General features: G+C 45.2%; 1 protein-coding gene across 1 annotated transcript in view; it reads left to right on the forward strand.

Annotated features, from left to right (window-relative positions):
* Window positions 1–26,238, forward strand: part of CFAP47 (cilia and flagella associated protein 47) — a 3,369,192-nt gene that overhangs the window by 1,856,953 nt on the left and 1,486,001 nt on the right. The window contains exon 45 of the mRNA XM_069639370.1: window positions 5,216–5,387. Within this exon, the coding sequence (XP_069495471.1) occupies window positions 5,216–5,387 (172 nt within the window). The remainder of the gene's footprint in view (window positions 1–5,215; window positions 5,388–26,238) is intronic.

The raw sequence follows: 26,238 nt of genomic DNA on the forward strand, positions 1-26,238 counted from the left end.
ATGGGTGTCTAAAAGGACAGCTACATCACACGCCCCTCCTCCACAAATTTCGTTCATGTGCATTTGTGGCCAGGACCTGCAGGCACAGGTGCTTCAATGCCCCTCAAGTTGAATGATAAAGGAACCACTTAGTGACAAAAGGATAAACAGCATCTCAGAAAGTTGTGTCAGAAGTGTATCAGAGATAAACTGGGCCATACAAGCGGTGAAGGATGTGGGGGTGAGATGACTGGCCAATAAAAAAAAAGAGTAACATAGTAACATGAACAAATGTCTCTTAAATTCAGTATTACCAGGAAGACACCCAAGTGAAAGAGCACAGTCAGTAAGGGTTGGAATGATAATGTCTCGGGACAGGATTGATAACCGCAAACAAGCAGCATTGTCAGGCATCCCAAACAGAAGAAACACTTTTATTGGGCTTAATTCGGGAATTGCTTGGGCCATTCAGGCTTTTCTAGGCAGCTTCCCAGGCAGCAGGCATCTTGTTTCTCTTCCTCCTCTGAAACCTTTAGATGTAATTGGTTGGCTTTGTCCTGGTGGACTCGGGCACCACGGCCAGATAGTCCCGGGGCTCAATGAATTTTGAACCAACTCTGTCTGGTCAGAGATGAAAGATCCAACTAATTTCAGGACAATGCCTCCAAAGTACATCTGTGCAGAAAAGGTTGAAGGGAAGTGCCCAGGGGACATCTCTACCAAGAGCAGTTAAGAGATTAGGGAACGTCCGCAAGCAAGTGCCCCATTATCCGTAATTTCGAGAGTGACATCAACCAGCTGGAGAGTAGGTTTCTCCTTGCTTGGGCATATTTTAAATCTTGATTGATCGGTTCTCTGGAGAACTGGTTGATCATTATGAATTAGCCCCCTTTTTCTTGTAAAAAGGTCAAACGTTACTAGGAATGGTTTAATCTAATCAATAAATCTGCTTGATTTATGTTTGAACAATTATGTTATTTATTTGGAGGATGGCAATGGATGATATCTATAGTAGGGGCTCACATAGCAACTGTACTATTTTTCGGTCTGATTAGAGTGATCTTAGCTTGCTGACACAGCTCATGAAAATACATTTTTAGAAAAGAACCCTCAAGCCAGTTGGCTTCTTTATCACACATAGCAAGTGCATCCTGGAAAAAGCTGTTAAAGCAGTGGCCATTTTGGAAGAGCCAGTGGAACTGTTTATAGCAGTGATGTGCCCTTTTCCTGTCCCTTCCAGTCCGATATGTACACATGATACAATGTCACTTGCAATGTATTTTGCTTGGAAGGTACCTGTAGAGGTCAGGCTTTTGCTCGTGTGTCAGTACTTCGAAGATGTGACACTGAGCTAATGTTAAGTGGAAATAGTCCGTCTTTATTTTGCTCTCTGTGCTCCCCTGCTCGAAGCCCACTTTAGAGCTGCCATAATGGGGTTTTCTAATTTAGTATTCTGCTCAAGGGAAGTTCTACCACAGTATCTCGCTTTGTCATGTGTGATTGCTTTTGGGTTGAAACTGAATTAAGTAGCAGCGCAGAAGCTGCGTGATTGGATCACGAGGCAGGATGTATGATCTACAGATGGCGACTACTCCTCTTAAATTGCACTTGAAGATGGAATAGTGTTTTCGAAGAATGTTAGAACAGCATTTTCTGTCATTAGGATCCCCATGCAGCTTCTGGCAATGAGGGCTGTGCTCAGGGTTATGGATATTTTACGACAGCCTAAAATTCATGTTTTATAAATAAGTTTACAAATAACGTAAACATTTTTTTTAAGTACAAATTTGAATGCCATGTATGCTCTAAACTGTATGCTCTAAACTGATACTGTGGTCGAACTTCCCTTGAGCAGAATACTGAATTAGAACACCCCGTTTTGGTAGCTCTATTGTGGGCTTCGAGCAGAGGAACACAGACAGCAAAACTCAAAACTGAAGACAGGCTATTTACAATTAAAGGGATAGTCCAGTAAACATTTTTATTTTAAAAAAGATAGGCAACATTAAAAAAATACTAGCACTTTTTTTTTTTAAACTTCCTATGTAAAATTTTGAGCTATTCAAGCTCAAAATTCGCAAAAGCAAGCACATGGGCGCATCCATTTTGTGAAATGGATGCCCGCCTGTGCTGGCTTTTGCGGCACTAATGAAAGAAAAGCCAGCCAGCTGTAGTAAACAAAAGCTGCCGCTGGGTGGCTTTTCCTTCATTGGTGCTGTACGCGGAGGACGGGGACCGGAGACCAGAGCAGGAAAGCTGCAGCTGAATCTCGGTAAGTGCTATTTATTTTTTTTTTTAAATAAGCACTAGACCGCAGCTTTAAAAACGTATTTATGTTTGCGGTCGCTTTTGAAGTGACCGCAAACATAAATACAATGTTGTGTTTGAAAACGCTGCGGTTTTTCTTTCCAAGTTTCTCAGGCTCCTCTGGCTCGGAGGAGCCTGAGAAACTCAGAAAGAAAAACCGCAGCTTTTTCAAACACAACCGTGTTGTGTTTCTGCCTGCTGTGGCTATCACTTTGGGTCTCCGGTGCTCCCCCAGGGGAGCACCGGAGACCCAAAGTGAAAGCCAAGGCAGGCAGAAACACAACACGGTTGTGTTTACATGCCGCGGTGTTTCTGCCTACAGCTGATTTCCCATTTGGGGCTCTCGGGCTCCCCCACGGGGGGACTTTATATGGCCACTTATTGCATTATAGATGGGGCTGAAGACCTCTCCACAGGCTTCATATGTATCCATGCGTCCTTGTGCCCATCCATTCCCATCATGGACCTAGGTGTCGGCTTACCAGCTGGCAGGCTGGCGGTCACCATGGTGTGGCCAGGGCGTTGCGGATGTATGGCAACCAAATGCTCAAGTACTTCCACAGGATGCCAGGTACCACAGGTATATTAATGGAACCTTCCATGCCTGTGCGCTGAGGGCATGGAATGGCCTACCTTTGGAGCTAAGAAGCAAAGAAGCTATAGAGGTCTTCAAAAAGAAACTGAAGACATTTCTGTTCGCCTAATGCCTGTTATGGAGGACTGCAGTTACTCCCGACTAGCTGATACACCCCCCCCCCCCCTGAATTTATGTTACATGTGTCTTTTGTTTTGTCAAGCGCCCTTAAGCCTCAGGGTCCATGGCCCGCGCTATGTAAATTGAATAAAGTAAATGAAATATATCCAATTCCACACACACTGTAGCAGGTAATGGCTGCCTATCAACATGTATTCCCATTGTAGATCAGGTAGTACCACAGTATGACATGGGACTCCTGCAGTATGCCAGGTATTGGAGTCATGGGCTAGATACTTAATTGACAGCCACACTCACTCACCCTAAAGACACACACCTAACGCCTAAAACTATGCTTACAAATGCACCCACACAAAGTCGACAAAGCCGTAACATATTTCATTGCAGACCCTCTTATCTTTATCACTACGTACTACTGTTTGAGTTTTGAATAGCATGGTGCAGCAAAATGTAAGAGAAATGGTTTTTGACATGCATAGCATGCTTATTAACCTCAATAAATTCGTTTGGGGGATAACTCAGTTAACAATGTGTTCCTATCTGCATTCATTTTCAATACGTATTTTGAATTCAAAAGACACCATGCCTTTTGATATGAAGATGGACCATAGCAAGGACCCCGAAATCTCAGGGATTACTGTCCAACAGTTGCGGGTAGTGCTACTGTTTTATGCGCAATGTTGCATTGCTTGCTCATCCTCTTGTGTCTGTGCTTCCCCACTACACCTGGTGGTGACGGTGACGGTACCTGCCCAACATCCCATCTACCAATGTACGGAGCCCATCCTCGAGATTACCCGGTCTGCCATGCGTCCTCACGTGTCAGGGATTTTGTTGGCGCTTGCCTCGCTTTTCTGATAAATACAAATAAATCAAAGTAAATAGGTATGATGTCGTTTTTTTGTGATTGCTTAATACGACTGTCAAGTAAAATATGTAAGGCAAGAGCTGTTTTTTTTTCTTGGAATGAGCTAGCAGATGAGGAGGGAGAACTGTGAGGTGTCGTACTGCAGGTGATGGTTTGCACGCTACAAAGGAACGGCCACAAACAAATAGGTTATTTGTCTTTTGCAAGGAGTCCCACCTCAGGAGGTGCGACTGTGGGGACACGATGCCGGTCTTCACTTTTTCCCACCGGCCAGGTGTTGTTGTTACTGGGTTTATGTGTTCCCCACTACTCCCATTTCTGTGGTCTCCAGGCGCTCTGGCATATCTGAAAGAGAGTGGGATGGGCGGGGGGGGGGAGGAGAGCAGGGAAATCAAGATAACATTGCTTTTGTGTTCATGCATGCAGTTCGGAAGTACCCTATACTGCGTGCATCTCTGTTTCTAGGAAATTTGTGTTGCAGACATAAAGGCATGTGTGTTATGTTATTTTAAAGGTTCTTATACTGCGCACAGTTGCCACCTACGTGGTATCTTGGCGATCTGGAGGATCTGTAATGCAAGGAGGGCGGCGGGTATGTTCGTAGGATTGAGCGGGAAAAAGAACAAGAGAGCTGTGATGTTAGCAGCTTAGTTTGGAGAAATTGGTCACTGAGCATAGTTGTGTTTTTCGGTTGGTAGTCATGTGGTGCTGGGCAAGACTGTGTGGTTTGTTTCTTTGCTGTGGTTGTGGTGTTGTAAAGTGCGTGCAGTTTGTGGTGCTGTAGAGTTATGGTTGTGTTTAGTTCAAAGTTTGAGAAGGTGTGTGCAGAAGGGGGCGTTTTTAGTAAGGTTATTTAGTGGCAGTTCATTACCTACCCCCGCTGTTCTGACTAAATGTGGCCCATATCCCTTCTCCTGTGATTCATTCTGGTGTGTAGCAGTTCCGACCCCCACGGGTTCCTCCAGGAGTGATGTGTTCCCTATGCCATGCGGTCCGTCCATGGGTTGCGTGGATTCTGCATCCAGCCACATTCCTTTATGTATGGCGAGTTTCTTGCGCTCAGTTGTCTGTGCAGAAACATTGCCCTCCTCTGTTTCCACCGTTGGCCGACTATCTGGATGAGATGCACTTCAGGTCTCCAACCACCCTTCCCAGTCAGACGCCTCTCGTCTCCCCTACCCTCCACTCCGGCCTACTCTGCAGTGTCCTAAAGGGAGCCTCGTGTGCCCGTGTTGATAGGATGCATTGGTTGGGGCCAGGGGTATGTAGGTTGGTTGTCAACGTATAGATTTTTGTAATGCTAAAACTTTTGCTAGGCATTCACGCACAACCTGCTTTTTCTCTAGACTCCAGGGACCTCTACGCTCTGCAAAACCTTACAGTCTATTGATTACAGTGTGGAAGTGAGTATGCCCCAGCACTTTGAGGTACCAAAGCAACTCAGCATGCCAGTATCAGCAGGGGGCAGAATCGGCTCTAACCAAGACACAAAAGAGGGTCGACCTGCGATGGAATCAGGTAATGAGATTGGCCTAATCATTGAGTGTTCTTCGTGTCCTATCACACCTGGTCTCATACTTTTGTGCAGACACTGGTCCGACTATGAATTGTGGCTTTCTTTGACTGAGACACCAAGAACATAAAGAGGTCTTTGATGGCAGGTGATTAATACTTTTGAGGTCATTTCCTATCTTTTCACCCAAAAATCCCTAACATAAAATTGTAGGAACACATTTGTTTGGAATGTATTGAGTGTAGAGCTATTGGCATAAAGCTGTATAGATCCCTATTTAGAACTGTTAAAACCATGAGGTTTTTTAATTATTTAATTCAATTGGTGATGAGAACTTGCAGTTTATAGTTCTACATTTCCTCATATTAATACACATCAGTCATTATATCGATTCCAGGATATTGGGCCTCATTACGAATCCGGTGGTAACCCTGCCGGTGCTTCCGGCTGGTTGCTGTAAATGGGGACTTTCATTTTACCAGCACCTGACTTCCTGGTGCCACTAGGAGATTACAATTTCAGCGGCCATGGAAGTCAGGCCCCGGTAGAATGTAAGTCCCCGTAAAACTCTATGCAAGTGGGGTCTCTGAAGAGCCGGAACCGCTGTTAACGGAGCTAGCGCTTCCGTGAACGCTCTGCCTACCGTGCCCGCTGCACCCGGCAGGGTCAGACCTGTCGGGCGCAGCGGCCAAGGCAGGCAGACACGTAGTTTGCCAGTCCAGAAACAAGGGTGCCAGTGAGCTTAGCGGCACCCTTGTTTCCAGACCGGCAAACTTGTAATGAGGCCCATCGTTTTTTTCCCTAAGTGTCAAATTAGAATTTCCCAACAGTATTTCAACCTGGTGTAGACCCTTCTAAAGGCTGGACTTCTCTCCGAAACAAAGGATTTCTATTGGGGAATTCCCCAACTAAGGTATGATTAGGTAGAATAAACTGTTCCTGTATCAATTTTGATATGGAATCAAATGGTCAAAGTCTCTGTTTTACTGAAAGACTTAATGCCGCATTGGCGTCCCACGTGTCCTTTGGCAGTCAAGTTATTTGTTTACCCTAAATCTACACTTGACAGCAGCCCACTAAGCCCAGGTCCTTGGGGTGACCAGCTTTTGATAATAAAAAAACCGGGACAGGCCACGTACTGACAGAAGTAGGGCTACAGCTTCAGCTGTGAAACTCGTCCTACTTCTACGTGGGTGGCCTGTCCCGTGTCATGTTTATCGAGCGATGAGTGCGCCCGGGTCCCGATACTATTTTAAATTTTAAAAACCCGTCTGGGATTTGCGGATTGGGTGGATACCATCCCGTTTTTTGCCCAAACCTATGGAAAAATCATGACGTAACGCCAAAAACCGGGATGGTATCCACCCGATCCCCAGAACCCAGGGCAGGGTTTTTAAACTTAGAAAAGTCTCAGGACCCCAGGACGGAGGAGCAAATACCCTGACAGTCCCGACAAAACCCGTGACGTCTGGTCACCCTACCGGTCCTGCTCCAATGAGAGATGCCGCAATCGTCAGTGTGACGCCCCACTGTCCACTGCGGTGGCCAGCATCAGTGCTTTGAGCTTTCGTTTTGCTGCTTCTTGGAGTTTTCATTCAGAGGGCAAAAGGCTGGGTCTATGAATTGCTGTCTCGCTCGGCGGATCTGGAAGCTATAATTAAAGTTGCAGGACATTAATTGCATGCTGCTAATCCATTTTTAATCCCGTGCAAACCATTATGGAGGAAAGAAAACCTTGTTGGATGCGCAGGGGCTCTAAATCCTGTAGAAGGGAAGACCGGCGCATAAGCTTCTTTGTTGGGAAAATGGCGGACAGCTCACAGCGCAGTTATTATGTTGCTCTTTATTTAACATTTTAAACCGGGAATTGCGCTTCCTGCCTTGGCATGATCCATGATGCTGAAGTATTTTTTTTTTAACGTTTTTCTTTTCAATCTGTGACACGTTGTTCCAGTGGGACTGCGGAATGATTAATACGGTTTTTATACGCGGACTGGAGAATTAATCGCTTTATTACAAGTTTATTCAGAAAACCTCCAAAATGACCCCTAATAACATTTGAGTAATGAGTTTGTTGAAAGCGATCTCGGGTTCAACGCGCCTTAAATGTCATCGGCCTGTGCAGTTTATTTTAGGCACATTTCCCAAAAGACCGATGGTAAAAAAAAATCTATTCTACAGCCAATATCGTACAATAATAACCTGATTACAACTACAGAAAAAACATCGATTTGTACATCCTAGAATGCTCTAATTGCAAACTCTACATTAAGAACTCTTGACGAGAGAATCATGGAAGTATTTGCGTGTAAAACGGGGATTTGCGTGCCATTCTGCCCGCAAATCCATGTTTGACGAATGGGGATTTGCGGGCAGTATAGCACTCAAATCCCCATTTTACACGCAAATAATTCCATGAATCACAGTGTCTCTCAAGAGTTCTTAATGTAGACTCTGCAATCAGAGCAGGCTCGGATGTTCAAATCGATGGTGTACCTTGTTTGAAATCACTCACAATGCGGGGTGCATTTTTACCTCGCATTTTGTGCGTGCATATTGCCATTTGGAAGAACCTGGTTCCCAAAGGGCTGGGCGAGTGAATGCGTGGTATTGCGAGTGCACAGCCAGTCCCCTCCTGAATTTATATAGTATGAGTAAAGCTTTGTTCACCCACATAAGGGGAGGGTTGGCATCAGCCCTGCACCCATCCACAACCGTATCTGCATTTGCAGATCCATAAAGGGCTTGCCACCCTAAATCATTTATTTGTTTTACATTTCGAGCTCTTCAGTGGGCAGAATGTAAAAACGAATAGAAACCTCAACGACGAGCATGAGCATTTCTATTCAGAGAAGCGGAAATCAGTCACGGGCCACTACAGACCTCCCACTGCATTGTGATTGCCCCATTGCCTGTGGTCTGGCAAGAGATCCCAGGCCCAGATGAAAGAGACACTTGGCGGGTGCTCTTAGAAGTTCAACCCACTTTGATTCAGGATCCTCTTTCAAGTACACCTCTCTCCTAATTAAATGGGTGGAAATTACATTCTGTTTTTTCAACGCTTCAGAAAGATTGTACACCTGCATCTCATATCAGTTTTTTTGTTATCGTTCTATCATTTTCATCTTAGTTGAGATATGCCGCCATTAATATTTCATATGAGATGAGCACAACATATTTCTAATGGATTCTTTCCATCACGGACTCCTCATCTATGATTTGCATCTCCCAGCGCAGCTGTTCTTCTGAAACATTTCCGCCACCATGGGGTTCAGCACAGCTCAACGCCTCTACGCACCCTGCACTGGACAGGGCCATGGGCAAGTATATATTGAGGAACCACACACCTGTGACTTTGGTTCCTTTTTTCTGCACACTCTGTCTTCTTCTGGAAGAGCGCTTAGCAGAACCTTGCCCAATGCCGCGAAGGCTTCAGGTTTCAAGCCCTGGGCAGAGTCCGATTGTCTGATAGGGGGGAGGAAGGATAGCTCGGGGTAAACGGGCTTGTCTTGTAAGCAAGACAACGTTGCGCAACATAGGTTTGAATCGCGATCCCACGCTTAAAAACCACTTGCTGGTATTAAGCGCGTTATAAATGAACAATAAAATAAATGTCGGTGTCCGGCCCCCACAGGATCTGCCTGTACTGCTTCGAGAGGACCACAAAGCCCAAGAGTGCGCTTCATCCCAATTTCTGAACCCTATCGCTCCAACGGAAATGGAGGCAAAACTCTTAACCTATTTCCACAAAGAAAAAGGTCACAAGAGGTTTTATTCGTGATCTCAGGGCACAGAGAGGAAATGTGAGGACAGACCTGCACGCAAAGGAGAGAAGCACCACCACAGGAGGCCCCGCTCGTCCAGCACTTCCTCTCAACATCCTTCTTCATCTTCCTTGACGAAAAGGAGTCATCATTCAAAAGACGGCCAATAGACGATTCTGCAGGTCCGTTTCCCGTTACCGTAGATTTCTTCGAATACTATTTCCCCTAATGAGATTTCACTGAATATAATGCATAGGTGGGGTGTGAGGTAATGGTAAAGAGGGTGAGAGGGATTGCAGGGGGTCGCCCCTGCATTAAAAAAAGATGTTTTTTAAAAAGTAAGAATATTTGTTTTTTTTTAGTGAAATGGATTTGGTGAAATAACCATTAGGAGAAATATATCCGAAGAAATCACATGCATCCCTGTTTCCATCCTAATCCTCCAACCCGGAGCAATGGGAGGTGTTTCACCTGAAGATACTGGACATCTTCACCAAAGCCCTGGGAATGATGATTTCGATTCAGTGCAGATGGCTTCGGCATCAGCACTGATATCGCTGATGGGTCCAACCGTATTTGAACCAGCTGGCAGGGAACCTGCAGGGTCTTGCAATGGCTCACCCATGTACCCAGGAGGGGTCCACATGTAGGCATTGTACGACAGGCACCACCCTCCAGCCAATGGCGCTGATACTCCCAAGGAGTATGCCCTGCCTCCTGTGGGGAGGCTTTATGTCAAAGATGGGATGGAATCTCTTGGCCCTAGGAAGGTCAGAGGCTAACCTGAAGGGTTGTACAAGAAAGGAGGAGGACTGTTGGATCTGGCAACTGATTTACAAAAGGCCAGTGGTTTGGTCACCTCTCCGGAGTTGTAGCCCCTACCTGCTCGAAGTCTAGGTAAGCCACAGGCGACTTTCCATTTGTGAAGGTGGTTGACACCTTGAACTTTGCACCCTTATCCTGGTCTACGGTACAGTTTAAGCTGACTGACATTCTGGGCGAGGGTTTGAAAAAGGAAACACTCTTTCCCTTCTACACTTTCATCAAAGCCCGGCTGTTGGAAAACTGGGAAAAGCCAGCTTGAGCCCCTGCTGTTGGCCTGGTCCTGGTAAGGCACTGCCTGTGCCATCTGACCCTGCTTACTTGTCCACCCATGCCCCTTCAGAGAGCTGGGTAGTGCAGATGGCAATGGCCAAACTGAAAACGTCCACCTTCCTCTCTCAGCCCCCGGACAGGGATAATAAGAGATGGATGCTTGGGGAAGTAAAATATTTGCCTCAGGCAGTCTCTCTTTAAGGGCGCTGAGTGCCCCCTGTGCCATGACCCAGTAAACTTTTGGACTCTTTTCTGCGGTTGCCAGATTGGCAGCATACCTACTGGAGGGGGAATTGAGAGAAGGTGTTGACTCTGATTCGGAATGGCAAGGAGGCATCCTGATCGAAGGCACTCCTAGACAAGCAACTTGAGGTTTGCCCAGGACATACAGTCCAATCTCCTGAATATGCCCTTCGAGGGGTGTAACCTCTTTCGAGCGAAAGCCAACGACTCCCTTCAGAGGTTCCGATCCTCTAAAGCTACTGCCATGTCTCTGGGCCTGGCAGTACAGCAATCTCCGGCACCAGTAGCTAGAGAAAGGGGGTTTCATCCCTATGCCTGCCGTGGCGGAGGTCAAGCAACCACGGGCGGGCAGCAGTTACTCATTCTGTAGAGGTTTGGACAGAGAAACCCCAAGGGTGAACAGAGAGCCATTTTCTCCATCAATCTCCTTTGGGTGGGAGTAGCTCCCTGTTCGGTACGGATTGGTTTCTCACTACATCGACGTTTGAACCTTACAGGTCATCCAAAAGGTATTCTGCCTCTCATTCATTCATCACCCTCTCACCAGACCCACCCTTACATCCGCACCCCCACCCATACCTTGTGCAGGAGGTAAGTCTGCTTCTTGAAAAGAGCACAATAGACAATGTTCTGTGCCCTGGACTGGGCAGAGGCTGGCATTCAGTCTATTTTCTGGTTTCAAAGTAGGACAGGGACTTGTGTCCCATTTTGGATCTAAAGCTTGTGAATGTGTTCCTTCACAAGGACTGAGATGGTAATGCTAGCCCAGATCCTCCAAGCCCTTGATCTGCATGAATGGTTAGTCTTTCTGGATCTTCAGGATGCTTCTTTCCATGCGACGATCCTTCTGAGGCATTGAAAAGGCAGAGGATTCATAATAGGACTACCAATTGAAGGTTCTGCTGTTCAGTCTTTTTTTTTTTTTTTGGCACCCAGGGTCTTCACCAAGCTGCTGGCAGCGGTTGTGGCTTGAGGGTAAGCATTCATGAGCTCCATTCCTGGACGACTGGCTTGTCCAAACCCACTCCTGAGGCCAGGCATTGCCACATCTGTACTGCAATTGGAGCCTATTGTTCGGCTTGGGCTTCTCCCCGAACGTCAGGAAGTCTCAGCTGTTGCCACCCTAATCCCTCTGGTTCATCAGCGTAGTTTTGGACACTAAACTGGGCAGGGCTTTCCCATTCGAGGATTGAGTGGCGAACATCTTTCAGATGTTTAACATCCTCCAATCTCAGGGACAAGTTCCAGCCTCAGCTTTTCTGCGATTAGTCGGAGAGGCAGGTCCTTCACCCGAACCTCAGCAGACTGAGCCTTCCTGCTTGACTGCTGAGAGGCTGAGATATAAGGAGTGGGGCTTGTTGGATGATATCCTGGATGTGCTTCTTTCAGCACAGAGACCCGTTGCAAAGTCATTTTATACCTACAGATGGTGTACATTTTCAGCTTGGTGCCGTGAGAGGGATCTGACCCTTTCGCTTGTGCCACATCATCTGTTCTGGATTTTCTAGTTTCCTTGGACCAGAAGGACCTTCAGATTGGCACTGTAAAAGGAGACAAGGCTGCTATCGCGTTTTTTTTAAAAGGACTCTTGATCAAGGCTCTTTCTTCATGATCCTCATCAGTTTGTTGTTCTGACATGGGATTTGAATTTGGTTTTTAATTTTCTTGTGGGAACTCAGTTTGAAGTCATGCATTCTAGTTACTAACTCTTAAGGTGTTTTCCTGGTTGCCATCGCTTCTGCTAGACTGGTGAGAGAGCTCCCAGCTTTGTCTGTTATTTGGTTTTCTCCGAAAAGAAGGTTACGCTGAGAGTGAGACCCTCCTTTCGGCCTAAGGTCTCAGACTTCCATCTCTCCCAGAAGGCCATCTCCTTTCCTCTGCCTCATCCTACCAAGGCAGAGTGATTCCATCGTCTGGACCGGTTACAGGCTGTTAGCGACTACACTACTGGAACAAGGGGCGTCAAGAAAGATAACCAGCTCTTTGTATGTTATGCTGGTGTCGATGCTGGCAGGGCTGGGATTCTTCATCGCCCTCACAACCTACCCCTTGGTGTATTGCAAGTATACATTCTTATGCTCTGTGGTCCCTCACCTGTAAAGTGCAGCAGTAGACTAAGGTCAGGGGCACAGCACCTCAATATATACTGGCCAAGATGTCAGGTCCTGTGTGGGGCATGTAGAGGTGTTGAGTGGCGCTGATGCAGAGCCATGCCGTGCCCCGTGGTGGCAAGAGTTTCTGAAGAACAGCTGCACTGGGGAGATAGCTACCATAGATGAGCAATCCATGGGAGGAACATCCATCAGAAAGAACATTGCTGAGACGATTCATGGATATCCCTTTGTCAGGTGTAAAGCTTAGTAGAACATATGTACTAATACAATATCAGCTATATGTACACAAGGCCTACTGGATCACAGCAATCTGCATTTGATTTACAGAGTGAGACATTCTCGATGCAAAACACGGTTTACCTCTTCTTACACGCAACTTTCTTTCTTACCTTCCGACTGTTCCTTTATCCCAGGACAGAAAACCATCTTGCAATCGTAAAACTTCCCTAATACTTTTAAGTTAAAGGAGCATCACATCCTTTTTTTCCATTTAGGTAGTGTGGGCTGCGATTATTCATCATAGTCCTTATTCTGTAGTTTATATGAAAAAGCCCCAGTTCATGGACTCATTTAGTTCCCTTTGGACAAGTGCCTAAAACAATATCCCAATTCACAAGTAGCCTTGAATATTGTGTAATTTCATCTGGTACATGGAATCACATTTGCACCACTGTGTGTCTATTTTAGGTATAGTGTGAGGGGTCAGAAATGTGAGATGGACACAAAGTTGCAGTTTTCTCACTTTTTGCCATTTTTATCAAAAGTAAAGAGCGTTGAGATTAACACTTATCTGTTCCTATCCTAACGAGAATGTTTCTACCTAGCAAATTAAAGTTAAAGAAAAGATGACTTTGTGTCCAAATGTATCTAATCCTCACATTAACGCATATAACCATAGTGTGCAAGGTAAATGTGTTTGACTTCAGTTCAATAAAACAGTACAAAAGTCAGAAATTATAGTTTTTATGAAGTAGTCCTTGTGACCAGGGTTTGGTTCCCTTCTCTTGGATCAGTTCTGATTCAACAAAGTTCCATTCAGTTCAACTCAAAATGTCTTTTCGATCCAATACGTCTTTCCACTTGCTAAAGTAAATGTCTCTTTCGCAAAACACTTGTTCAAAAATCAAAGCAATTGTTTCCTCCACAAAGTATCCTTCTCACGATGTAAAGCAGATATAAGAATATCACAATTATTCTTCCACTGGAATACTTTTTGTCAGGACAGCACAGACATGTCTTTTTTTAATAATGTAAGTTTGTCAGAATGATTAAGTTACAGTTTCTTTTCACAACACTTTTTTTTACCACAACCACATTTCTTCAAAGCAACTATTTCTTTCTTGGTATTGGCGCCTGTCAGGACTAACTATAACTGGTCCCATTCCTGGTTTACTTGCCTACCAGGAAGAAAAACTCCTACAACTATAATTGGTCTCTTATGTTAGCGGCAAGGTTTGTTCCGGGGTCCTCCACACCAGTATCTCATGTGAGGAGGGTTAAACAATGGAGAAATGAACTCCAGACGATTGGATTTAGGAGGGTTAAATAATGGTTGCTTAACTTTATAGTCTCTTGATTGTTGGGATTACGGGTTACAGGTTTCCCCAAACTGGTATCTCATGAATGGAGAATTGCGCCTGTGTTGCCCTTTTATCTTCTTGTGATAGTCTCTTGGTTGTTGGCAATATGGGTTACACATTTCCACAAGTTTATATTTGATTAAAGGAGACTTGTGCCATGTTTGCAGTTTTACTTCTTCTTTATGACCTCTTGGCTTTTAACAAAGTGGGTTACAGATTTCCCCAAGATGACATCTCAAAAAAGGAGAATTGCACCCTTGTTGCCGTTTTAATCTACTTGTTCAGTATTCAAAATTGTTTGGTATCATTAAATGTTCAACTCGGACCACTCCGGTTACCTTTTATATTGGGCCTACTGAGCAGCTTATTTCAGTGTCTGTGTCACTCCTTGCTGCTGTGGCAGACCCTCAGTGATCCAGCAATCCCATTGACAGCTCTCCTGTACCTGCCATCGCCTGCCCGGCCCTTTTCTGGTGCACCATCAGCTCTGCCGGGTCTCAGCGTCCTCCAGCACCTCTGCTTCAACCACTTCAGTCTTTCTCCTGACTGCTTCTACCTCTGCTACTCCTTCCTTCAGCTGTGGCTCATTCCTACATTTAAACGTCCTGCGAAGGGCCTTGACATGAAACAACTAGACGTCACAGTCCCTTTAGCGGCACCTTTGATTCTCACTAATTCTTTATCCCTCTTCCTCAACCCAGTACCACAGGCTTATGGATCTTGAAGTCCATAGTGGTTTTTGTTCTTTCATGTCTATTTAGTTCTGATTGATTTGTGAACTGAGCATTATCAGAGTTAGGAGATGCTATATGATTGACATGTGATTTAATATTAGGGTGAAAACTCCCTTTTAGGACATAATTATGATGATTAGAGGATGTCACATTTGATTAATAAATTCCCGAAGTATAAAACGTATTCTGTCTAGGTGACTTTTCATAAAATGTTCTTTGGGTTGTCTCATGGGGAGTACTTGTACAGTGACACTAGGTCTTTAGATATTTGGGAATGATAAGATCCTCATGCTCATAAGAAGACGAAGACCCCGTCCCTCCAAAAGGAGTCACCACTTTCCCCTGACCGCCATCTCCTCCCATTTAATCCTCCCTCATGATGCCACCCCCCAGGTTTAGGATCAGGTAGTGGCTGCCTTCCCAAGGCCACATGGGAGGAGAATTTAGGCTGGTGTTCAGTGATGACTCTGCACTGTTGTGGTTAGGTCTCAGATGTACGTTTTGTGAAGATATAATATCTACCAGGTGGAGTTTTTTACCTTTAGTATCTTCTTGTTTGGGAAGTGATCCACAAGGCTTTCACTTCGTTCTGGACCATCTGAAGCATCTGTCAGCTTCTGTCTGTGTGGTCCTGGAAAAGAAAGATATTGGCCAGCCTCGGAAAGCAAGAGACATGGCTGGAGGCAAGATATTACAAACATACATTCTGGTTCTTGGGGTGGCACTATGGCCAGTCTTGGCTGTGAGTTTGCGACACGTCATCTCTTCCCATTGTGACAGGGCAAGGGTACTGGCCTTGTCAAATACAGCAAGCCTAATCCCTCACATGTCGAGGTCTTCTTCAGTATGGCCCATACACCTGATCCCAGCAGAAAGAATCATGTTACAGTTAGACCTTTTTACTGTTTTATTGGATTGATATCCCTACGTAAAGTCATACAGATGTATCTGTGAAGTACAACATGCATTTTGGTGGGAAATTGATGTAACCTAATTTCGGCCAATGGATGTCATTGTACATCATTTCAGGAGCTATAGAATCTTGTCTAAATATCTGGGCATTTTCCTGTGCAATGTAGCACGATTATTGTCTTTGTAGAGATTTTAAAGAGCATCACGGGGTGGGGGGGGGGGTGATTGTGACACCCTATCCTAGGTTTCTTGCAAGATCTAATGCTTTGTCATATATTCGAATATATGTTCTGCATTGCAACACACCTATTTCGCGACACCGTGTGCCTACTGCGAGAAACTTGAAGGTGTCTCACCTATTAGTCCCCAAGGATCTGTCATCTAGGTGACCAGTACAGAGCTATCGCTTTTGGATCCAGTTCCTGGGGGTGGGCCAGTGCCGGTGGATCCCTTGGATGAGGGGTCTTTGGGGAGTGGAAGTGGAACACCGGATGGCGAGACTCAGTATCCCCTTCCCTGTAACACATTTTACCCATCCTACCCAGTAGCATACCTAGGAACTCAACCCCCCCCCCTTTCCCTACACAAACACTTTCTCACAGAGAGTTCACCATGAGCGACAGCGCACTAACACCAGAGCCATATACCTGACATGTCCCAACACCACAGTCAGGCAAGATCAGGCAATTACGGACCATTACACACACCTGACTTCCATCACACTTCCATCACACTTCCCCACATGGATAAAATGCAGAGCATGAAAGCACACTCAGAGCAAGACAAAGCAGCAGTTCCAAGATGGCAGTTTAATGCAAGGCGAAAGACGGCAAGCCTCAAGAGAATTGCAAGGAGGGAAGTGCCCTTGACCTTTTCACCTAAAGACCGTAACTTTAATGAGCCCTCGAGATATGGAAACTTAACAACTGGAATCAAAGCTGAAGAATCCTACATTGTGTGTCGGAGGTACCTGGGGCTCTCCCGCGTTGATAGTCAAGGCGGGCAGAATTGTTTGCTGCTTTGGTACTGTCCTTGGCTCTTACAATAAAGCAGCACCAGTGAAGTCAGCACAGCCGGTGAGTTGGGGAGACTGATACCAGACCGGTCTGTGTGGAAACCAAGGTTGCAAGCAGCAACATTGTATAAAGGAGATTGAAGAGAACAGTGTATGAAGTGTATGTGGCAAGTGATGCGAATATAGTTAAAAAGCAGATGAGTGAATTAATTTTTAAGCTAAGATAAGATACTGTAGACCGAGTGCTCCAGCACCACGTGAGTGCTCATTTAACGGACTCTGGTAGGTGTCCAACTAAAAGGTGATGAATGTTAAAAGCAGAGGAGTTGTGACATCTAAGTGGTCCTGCAACGAGTCAAGCCAAACCCTGTGCACATTTGAAAGTCTCCGATACTTGAAGTAAAATTGATATTAGTCCGAACCCGGCTGAGGGAGACTAAGGGCCTCATTAGGAGTTTGGAGGTAACCATGGTGCTATTAGTGCCATGGCTGCCTCCAAATCCTTACCGACTCCGCCCTAGTGAATGGAGCTATCACCGCCCCATTCCAAGGTTGGCGGGGCGGTAATTCCCCATTCACCAGGGCCCTTCCCCATTTGAGCCCCGATAGGGCTCAATGGGAATGGGGAAGGCGCTAATAACGGTACCGCAAATTGCGGTACCATTATTAGCACCAAAGTCCCTTTGCGGGTCCCGTCCTTAACGCCTGGTTAAACCAGGTGTTAAGGGAGGACCCGCAAAGGGAACTCGTAATAGGGCGGTAAGGGATTACCGGTACCAGTGCCCTTAACGGTACCGGTAATCTCTTACCGCCCACCTCGTAATGAGGCCCAAATTGTGTTAAAGGGATCTGAGCCTAGCTGAGGAGGATCCGGGATGAACTGTGAGTCACCTGTATAGGAATATCATACGAACATTGTGTTAAAGGGATCTGAGCCTGGATGATGGGGATCCAAAGTGACGAACATTGTGCTAAAGGGATCTGAGCCCGGCTGAAGGGGATCTGGGGTGAATAGTGAATCACCTAAAATGAATACTTTTTTTTAATCTAAGGAGGAAAAAGAACTTGTTGTTTACTTGGTTGCATCAGATGTCTGAATGAAGGGACTTTGAGAAGTAGAGACTTGAGCACAGAAGGTCCTGATGCTAATGATTGAACTGTATCCTTGGGCTAAAGAAGCCAGAGACTGCTATGCTCGAGTGTACTGCCTTGTCCCGTGCTGCAAACGTGGGTAAGGGAGGCCAATGGCCTAAACATCCTGCCATATCATGTTGTTAACACTTCTTTCTTTGCCGTAACGCTATTTCCCACACTATTTGTATTTAGAGGTAAGGATTGGCAACAAGTTTATTACTATAGGCCCTTTTATTTTGACAAGGCACAACTAGGACTGCGTTATTATTATTCGATGGTCGTAGGTTGGTCCCATCTGTAGATTTAGGATTAGACAGGCGTTTTTCAAACCCTTCTTGAAGTTCACTAAACACCCTTGAACTGTGGTCACTTGTGTCTGTCTTACTGTTGAGACCATGCCTTCCTTACAATACCTTGTTCTTATAGTAATTCATAGTTGCCTTCTGCCCACATGATCAAACAAGTCAGTCAAGTCCATGAATGCCACATACACAGTAGAGTTTAAACCAAAAAACTTTTACACAAATTAAGTGTACATTTAAGCTCTGATGAACTGTTCCTGCACCAGACCTGAGTCCCACTTTACTGGCATCTGATGTAGCCTTTTCTCTGATCCAGTCCATAAACCTAGCATGGATTAACCTCCGAAACAGCTTATATGGTCCAGAAAGCAATGATATAGGTCTACAACATTTTGTGGGTGCTCTGTTTCCCGTCTTGAAAACAGTAATAATGAACCCCTTCTTCTATACTTTCGGCAATTAACCCAGTGAAGGATATGCATTCCAAACTAAAGTCGGCGAAGGGAACCCACAGCTTTCTTGATTTATAAACCTCCTCTGAAATACCATCCAACTCGGCTGCTTTTAATCATGGTCGTGCCTTGCGTGCATCCTCCACCTCCTTGCGACCAAGTAGGTGTTAAATGAACCCTTTCTTACAGTCTGCGAACTCTAGACTTAGACGCAGGTGTATTTACTTCTTTCTCATTTCTTGGGGTAGAGTAATGCTTTGTAAATAATTCTATCCACTATTGACCCTGAACATGTCCCTTCAGCTCATTTATTCACCTAACAACATCTTTTTCCACTCCAATTTTCAAGAGCAGAGAAAACCATCATCTTTGCCAGCTAAAATCAATGTGCCCCAAAGTTCTTCTTTTAATATTTTGGTGGTGTGTGGCTCGATACGTTTTGGCAGGCAGTACTGTCAGCAGCCTTTTGTTTTCTCGCAGTGACTATGTCGATTGGAGTCTTTCTACGCCTTTCATCAGCAGCAGTACTACAAACACACCACACCGGCGCAGCGTGTGGCTCAGTGTATTTTGTATTTGGTGAGAAGATTCGGCGTCATTTCGCTGCTGACTTAGCTCCTATGTTGAGAGTTTCTTGCTGCCTGTAAGCTTGCAACTTTCCGTCCAGCGGGATAGCTTGCTCCGAGGGAGTGTGGTAGTGTGCGTCACTCGGCTGACTCATAGACCTTTCTTCCTGTTCTCTTGCTCGGTACAACTGCTGTAGCTGCGTGTAAGTGTATATTCATTCCTTTTCAGGCCATTACTGTAGCTTAAGCCAAAGCGCTATTTTGTGACTGCTTTGCTCAGTTTAAACCTTTATAAGCATTTTTTACTATGTACGATTTACGGAGTGGGGCTTGTTTGACTCGACTCTTTTGCCCCCAATTTTGGACCAAGAGATGTTACTTGCAATATCTCTTCCATTACCCTCTTTGCCCATGGAAGACATGTCGGTTGACATTTTAAGTGAAGATGTTGTTATGCCGGTGTCATCATTGGGCACAATAGAGATTGTATCTGAAGGACTGCTCCCGCGTCAAGCCTTGTCTCAAGCTTATGATGGGAAAATTACTAACCTTTTCTCTTTTATTAACAAATCTTGCCTACAACCTGTGGACCCTGCACGATCACTTGATGATAATTCCGGCAGAGTAAGTGTGCCTATTGCAGCCTGCTGGGTTGATGGTTCAATTAATATGATGAATACTCCTCCAGACATTTATCCGGGCGCAAAGCAAGACTGGGATTCTTCATTTTCCTCATTTAACTCCTCTCCTGCGTTTGCACCGCCCAGGCGATTATCAGCGTTTTTTAAACCTCTAAATAGAGGAAATGACTTATCAATCTCGAAAGCCTTGACCTGGATCAACCACGTTTTATGTGGTTTCCCTATTTGAAGGGAAAAAAACCTGAAACCAAGTCACATGCAGTATTGTTAGAATCGCTTTTGTTTAAATTTGAAAATATTAAATTGCATACTTCAGCAAAATAATTTTGATCTAACGATGGGCAGGTAATTGAACCTGCGGGTGAGGTGATTAAAGAAACCTCAGTTCAACAGGGGGATAGTGTTGCCATAAGTAACAATATTGTTACAGGTGGTTTAATGAGGCATTGCTTACACTTTGTAGCTCCCTGCTTAGCTCCTCAAATACTGCCCTGTCAGCCTCAAATGGGCATCTAATATCTACACTATCACAGGTATGAATAATTCTGATAGTTGTCCTTCCTCCTCTTTTGTTACACCTGTGGTGGTATCTGTTGTAGAAGGTATATGATTTGGTATTCATAACATGCCTTTATACAAGTGTTTCTAGGAGCCACAAGGATGGGAGAAAGAGGGATGACAAGACAAATGATCTTACTAGGCCTTGTGACAGTCAGATCGTACAAGTGCAATGAGAAGTGCAGGGAAGGGGTACAAGGGGAAGTGCAGTCAGGGCAGCATGGCTCTGAATAAATGGGAGGACAGCAGAGGACTACACAGGTGCAGTGCCTACCAGAGTGGTCGATGGGCCACAAGGCAGTGCAGGGCGACTGGTCGGTGAAGGGTTCTTGGGGGGGGGGGGGGGGGATGGTACCCTGTGTGACTCTGAGTGCAACCACGCCACCAGTCAGAATGAGCAGACCGGTAGATTAGCATGGGAGAGGGAGAGAGAAGGAGGAAAAGAAGAGGAAGATCTTGAGCTGCTTCCAAAACTTGATGTGGTCCGGCTCAAGTCTGAGAGAGGCAGGGAGGCCATTCCAGAGGGAGGCACCTGCAGAGGAGAGATCTACCACCCACTCTGTTTGGAAAAGCGTCTGATCCTCAGAGTTTGAGGTAGCTGTGTGGAAGGCTCTAGATGGAAGCTATTTAGCAAGAGAGTGTTGAATATAGAGAGGACCACAGCCCCAGAAAGCCTTGTGGATGATGCAGAGGGTCTTGAACGTGATTCTTGCAGCCACAGGGAACCAGTGGATTGATTTCAGAGCTGGAGAGATGTGGTCCCTGGGCTTGAGGCCAAGTATGGGTCTTGCAGTCCTGTTCTGGATTAGTTGAAGAGGGTGAAGTGTAGAGTTAGGACAATTGAGAAAGAGGCTGTTGCAGTAGTCCAGCCTGGAGAGAACCATAGCCCTGCAAACAGTGAGCTTCTGGGGGAAGCTGAGAAAAGGTAGGGTACCTCTGAGGAGGTGAAGCCGGAAGTGGGCCTTCTTGACAAGGTCTGTGATGTGTGGAGAGAAGGAGAGAGTGGAGTCGAAGATGACGCCAAAGTTTTATGCCTCACAGGAAGGTGAGGGGAGGGGGCCCAAGGAGGATGGCCAGAGGGAGAGAATGAAAGCGGGTGCAGGGGTCCCAATGAGAAGTATCCGTCTTACTGGCATTAAGGCAGAGGTCGTTAGAGGCACACCATCCCTGAACAGCAGATAGACAGTCAGGAATGAGCAAGGAGGGGGAGGAGGCTGAGGGTAGCCTGAAAGAGAGCTGTGTTTCATCCACATAACACTGAAGATTAGAGGAGAAAGTAGAGATCAGGTCGGACAGGAGGGCCAGATAGGCATTAAAGAGCCAGGGTGATAGGATTCCTGGGGAACACCACATGTGAAAAGAGAGGTGGTGGAGATAAAGGACCCAAGCTGGACCTGAAAGGTTCAGTCCAAGAGGAAGGAGGTCAGCCACGACAGAGCCCGACCAGTGATGCCAAGGTTCACACTTAGACGGTTGATCAGGGTGGCATGATTGACCGTGTTTAAGCAGAGGAGAGGTCAAGGAGGATGGGGACAGAGTGAGAGCTGGAGTGAAGGTTGGAGAGCAGATCTTCACCGGAGTTCAGAAGAGCAGTTTCCATGCCTCTGGCCAATCTGAAGCCAGACTGATGGTCATGGAGGTAAGCAACAGATTCAGTGTGGAGGTTCAGTTGAAAGATGGGCAGTTTCTCAAGGAGTTTGCCCAGGAAATGAGTGATGGAGATCAGACGCTAGTTGGCTGGTCAGGAAGGATCAGCAGAGGGCTCTTTCAGGAGGGGGTGCACAAGGGAGAGCTTCAGAAGTGAGGGGAAAGATCCAGTGGCAAAGGATTGATTGTAGACATTGACAAAAGTTTGAACGGGGGAAACAGTGTTGTCCTTTATGGTTCTGGAGGATCAGGGGAGCACCTGCTTGGATTAATATTTCATAGACTGGTCTTGTCTAGAAACATCATCAGGTGTTATAAGAGAAAAGAGGATGAGATGGAAGGGTGGGGAGATATATATATAGTGTGGACAGGATGTCCTGAGTTTTAGTGCTGAAATGAGAGGCCAATGCCGTACAGCGGGCCTGGGAAGGAACATGAGGTAGAGATTGTGCAGGATTAAATACTTCCATTGTGCAGGCCATATCCTCGGGAGATCCGACTTATGTTGTTAAAGTTGTGTGGGGTGAGTCTCCTTCAACAATCTTAAAACACAGAGCTGCCCCCTTGCAAACAGCTTAGCCAGACAAAAATATACCTGTGCACAAAAAGAATAGGCAAGTGTCCACAAATTGTATTTGCACCTTGTTAAAGAAACCAGAGATTAAAGCAAAGCTTAAATTAAAGGATGTGAATTTTGGCACTGTTAATGTTATGGGGGTGGGGCGATAGGAGAAATTATTGGGTGGAGATTGAATGATTCCTTAGGGGTGCCAGCATCTTTGCTGTTACCTCAGGAGGCAGAGTCCAAGTCTTTGGTAACAAATTTGCAAAACGTATCGCAGTTAGCTCAATCACAGATTTTGGGGACCAGGAGCACCACTCTCCCTTTGGTAGGCTGCATAGCTGGTTTACCTAGGAACCATGTGTTACGGGTGAAGCAAAGTATGTTATCTAACACCTTTGGAAATGTAATCACTCATCACTATGGGGTGCCGGCTGTTGACATCTTAAATGCCCCCATCAAATTTAACATGCATTTGGGTCTACCCAAACCTGTTCCTCAGTGTTCATAATACCACCCAACTACCGGCCACGGTAGCCGGTCGATGGCCAGAAATCATTAACGTCTAACTCCAAACCTTTCTCTTTTACTTAATGCCTTTAGCCAATTTGCCTGCAGCTCAGGTTTATGACCAACATATTGATGATAGGGATTGGCACATTTGAGTGCTCTTAGAGGGTCCCTGGGCTCTGAGCTTCGAGACAAATCCTTTGCTAAGACAGTGCCATTTGGGAATAGGCATGATGTACCTCAAAGCTCCTTGGTTCTACCTCCAGGGGGATATGTTCAGTGTCTACAAGTGCTTTTGGAAAGCATTCTTCCTGAAAACAGAGCCATCACTCTTAATCATACCAATATCTTAAGGTTGCTACGCTCAATACCTTCTCTTCAGGCTATAGTGTCTGGAAATATTGAGCGTATCTATTTTTTAGATCATTTCAGAACAGATTGCGTAGTCGTTTATCTCAAATCTAAAATGTTGCTGGTCCTGTTGATGAATTAACTGCATGCCATTAGAACATTAGGATTTGACTTTTCTTTATGTAAAGATCTGACTCTCCGCTTGAGTGTGGGGAATGTGGGCAAAGCTTAAAGACATGGTTGTTTCCTTGTGAAGAGGAAACAACCAACCAAGAGAGCTTCAGCAGGTCAAAGGTGTTCCAAGGGCCAAAGTAAATCAGAACTTCTGGTCTTGGCTCCCAGGGACCTTGACGGCTAGGAGAATTCCTCAAGCCGCTCAATTTCCCTAGTATCATTGACCCTCCTTTCATGGAACACTAGAGGTCATATTGTGGTGTTAACAAATCCGGGTGTGGGTAGATTGCTGAAAAAACATTGTATTATATAATTTCAAGAAACATGCTGGATGAAATGTCCATCATTTGATGGTTATGAAACAATTTTCCGGTCTGCCGAAAAAGGAACTTATGGCCAGCCTTTTGGTGGCTTAATCACTATGGTTCACATATCAGGATTTATTTCTATTGTTATTTCGACAATAGTACGGTTTGGGATCTCAGCAACCCACATTAGGCTGAGGCTGAATCTGTTGTTAGATATATTGCTAATTAACATCTGTTGCCATGCTGGTCTCACTAATCTTGTGATTTTTATAGAATCTATATTAACTTATGTGAAGGACCAGTCTGACAAATATGCAGGCCGCCAAATTGTCGTATGAGTCAATTTAAATGCCACTTGCTTGGGTATTCAGTCAGTTAATGATCTCTCAGAAGCAACTGAAGGCAAAAAGCAGTATGGGAAAGTTTGTGTAAGGAATATGGAAGTATTGGGCCTCATGATGTTGAATGGTTGCGGTCACAGAGACGTGCCTATTGATTTCACTTGTAGCAATGGGACCTCATTTTCTACAATAGACTATATTTTTGTGAATAAGGATTTGTTTGATGTATGCACCTATCTGTTTATTTGTGGTAATGAGTTCAGTCAACTGTATCCTATTTTGATTACGGTAACCTTCACAGCGATTCCTCAATCTCTCTTCCTACAAGAGTAAATCCAGCTGGTAATAGGATTAGTTGGAACCATGGTGCTGTCCAAAAAGTCAATGCAATGGCTTTGGCTTGTCGTATTGCTTCATCGACGGATTGGCAGTACTGCACGTTTCAGGATGAGAGATTCAAGGATTTCGCAAAGGAGATTCGGTGCTATAGTTTGGACCGGCATAACGGATTAAAGATTCCAGTTGAAAAACACCTGCATTCTTTTAACTACGATGTGGCTGATAGGAAAAAGGTTATGCGTGCCAAAATTAGAGACCTGAAATCCTCTGCAACTTTGAGTTTTGACTGTAAATGTTGTCTAATTAAAAAAAGTAAAACAATCTTACAGAAACTGGTTGAGGAGCAACCATGCTCTTCGTACCCAATTAGATGCAGAGAACATGATGCATGTTTTGAAAAATTAAGATTCCAGGTCCTTTTGATATGTAATGAATGACATGGAACCACTTACCCTATTACACAGACCAAGTGTTTTGGACTCAGAGAGGCAATAAACCACACTTAGACCATTCATTTGAATATAGATGGCTTTTGTTAGGCCCTTTATTCACACAAACAATAAGCCCACTAACACCTCAAACATAGAATATACATAAAAACACAGAATATGCATCACTGATAGTATTGTTGCAGAAGGAAACTTCATCTCCGCCACCACGAACCTACCCGGTCTTAGGGCAGCTAGGCAGAGAGATCACACATGCTAACGGGGTCTGGAGTGGCGTGTCCTTCTCAGCGAGACTTCATCACCTGCGGTACCAGTTCTCTGATTTTCCATTAGGAATACCTCACCTTGTTTGGGGAAAAATCCCTGCCCCTTCATGGTTGCCAAATTGCCCCCGGCGAAGGACAGACAGCAAGCGTGGGGAACAAAGAGTGGAAAAATCCAATTAGAAGTTGAAAAACCCAGCTTCTCTCCCTCGCTTCCGTTCCTAGCATCCCTTATCACTGCACCTGCATGGCTCTGAATCCCTTCTTGGCTTGTCCTTCAGCGGATAATACAACAACTATCTTCCACAGTGAGCTCATCTGCTTCATAATATGACCTTGCAACCGTTGCAGAATTCACGTCTGCTTACTGAGCCCACAGAAACATAGACTTTCATTGGGGTAATGGAAGTGAATGTCCAAAATGGCTGCACACCGGCTCCATGTTGTTTTAGCTCATTTCCGCACACACACACTACAGTTACGCATTTCGGTGATGTTTATCTGGGGCTGTTGTTGTGGAAAATCAAGATATCAAACAGTACTGTAGCCAGTAATTGGACTCTCCCTGTTTATTGTGAATTAATAACTGAGATTATGTTGAAGATGAGCACATCACGGGCACCTGGCCCAAATAACTTCTGGTTATTTAAATGCAATCCTAACACCTGGCCATCTATTATGTGCACATTATTTAACAATATAGTAGACACCAATTTTTTTCCTAAATCTTGGTCTACTGCTCATATCTTACCAATTCATAAAAAGGGTGTCTGCTATGATCTGTTGAACTATGAGCCCACAG

This window comes from Ambystoma mexicanum, chromosome 7q (genome assembly GCF_040938575.1).
Source record: "Ambystoma mexicanum isolate Mex_15411 chromosome 7q, UKY_AmexF1_1, whole genome shotgun sequence".
Taxonomy (NCBI): domain Eukaryota; kingdom Metazoa; phylum Chordata; class Amphibia; order Caudata; family Ambystomatidae; genus Ambystoma; species Ambystoma mexicanum.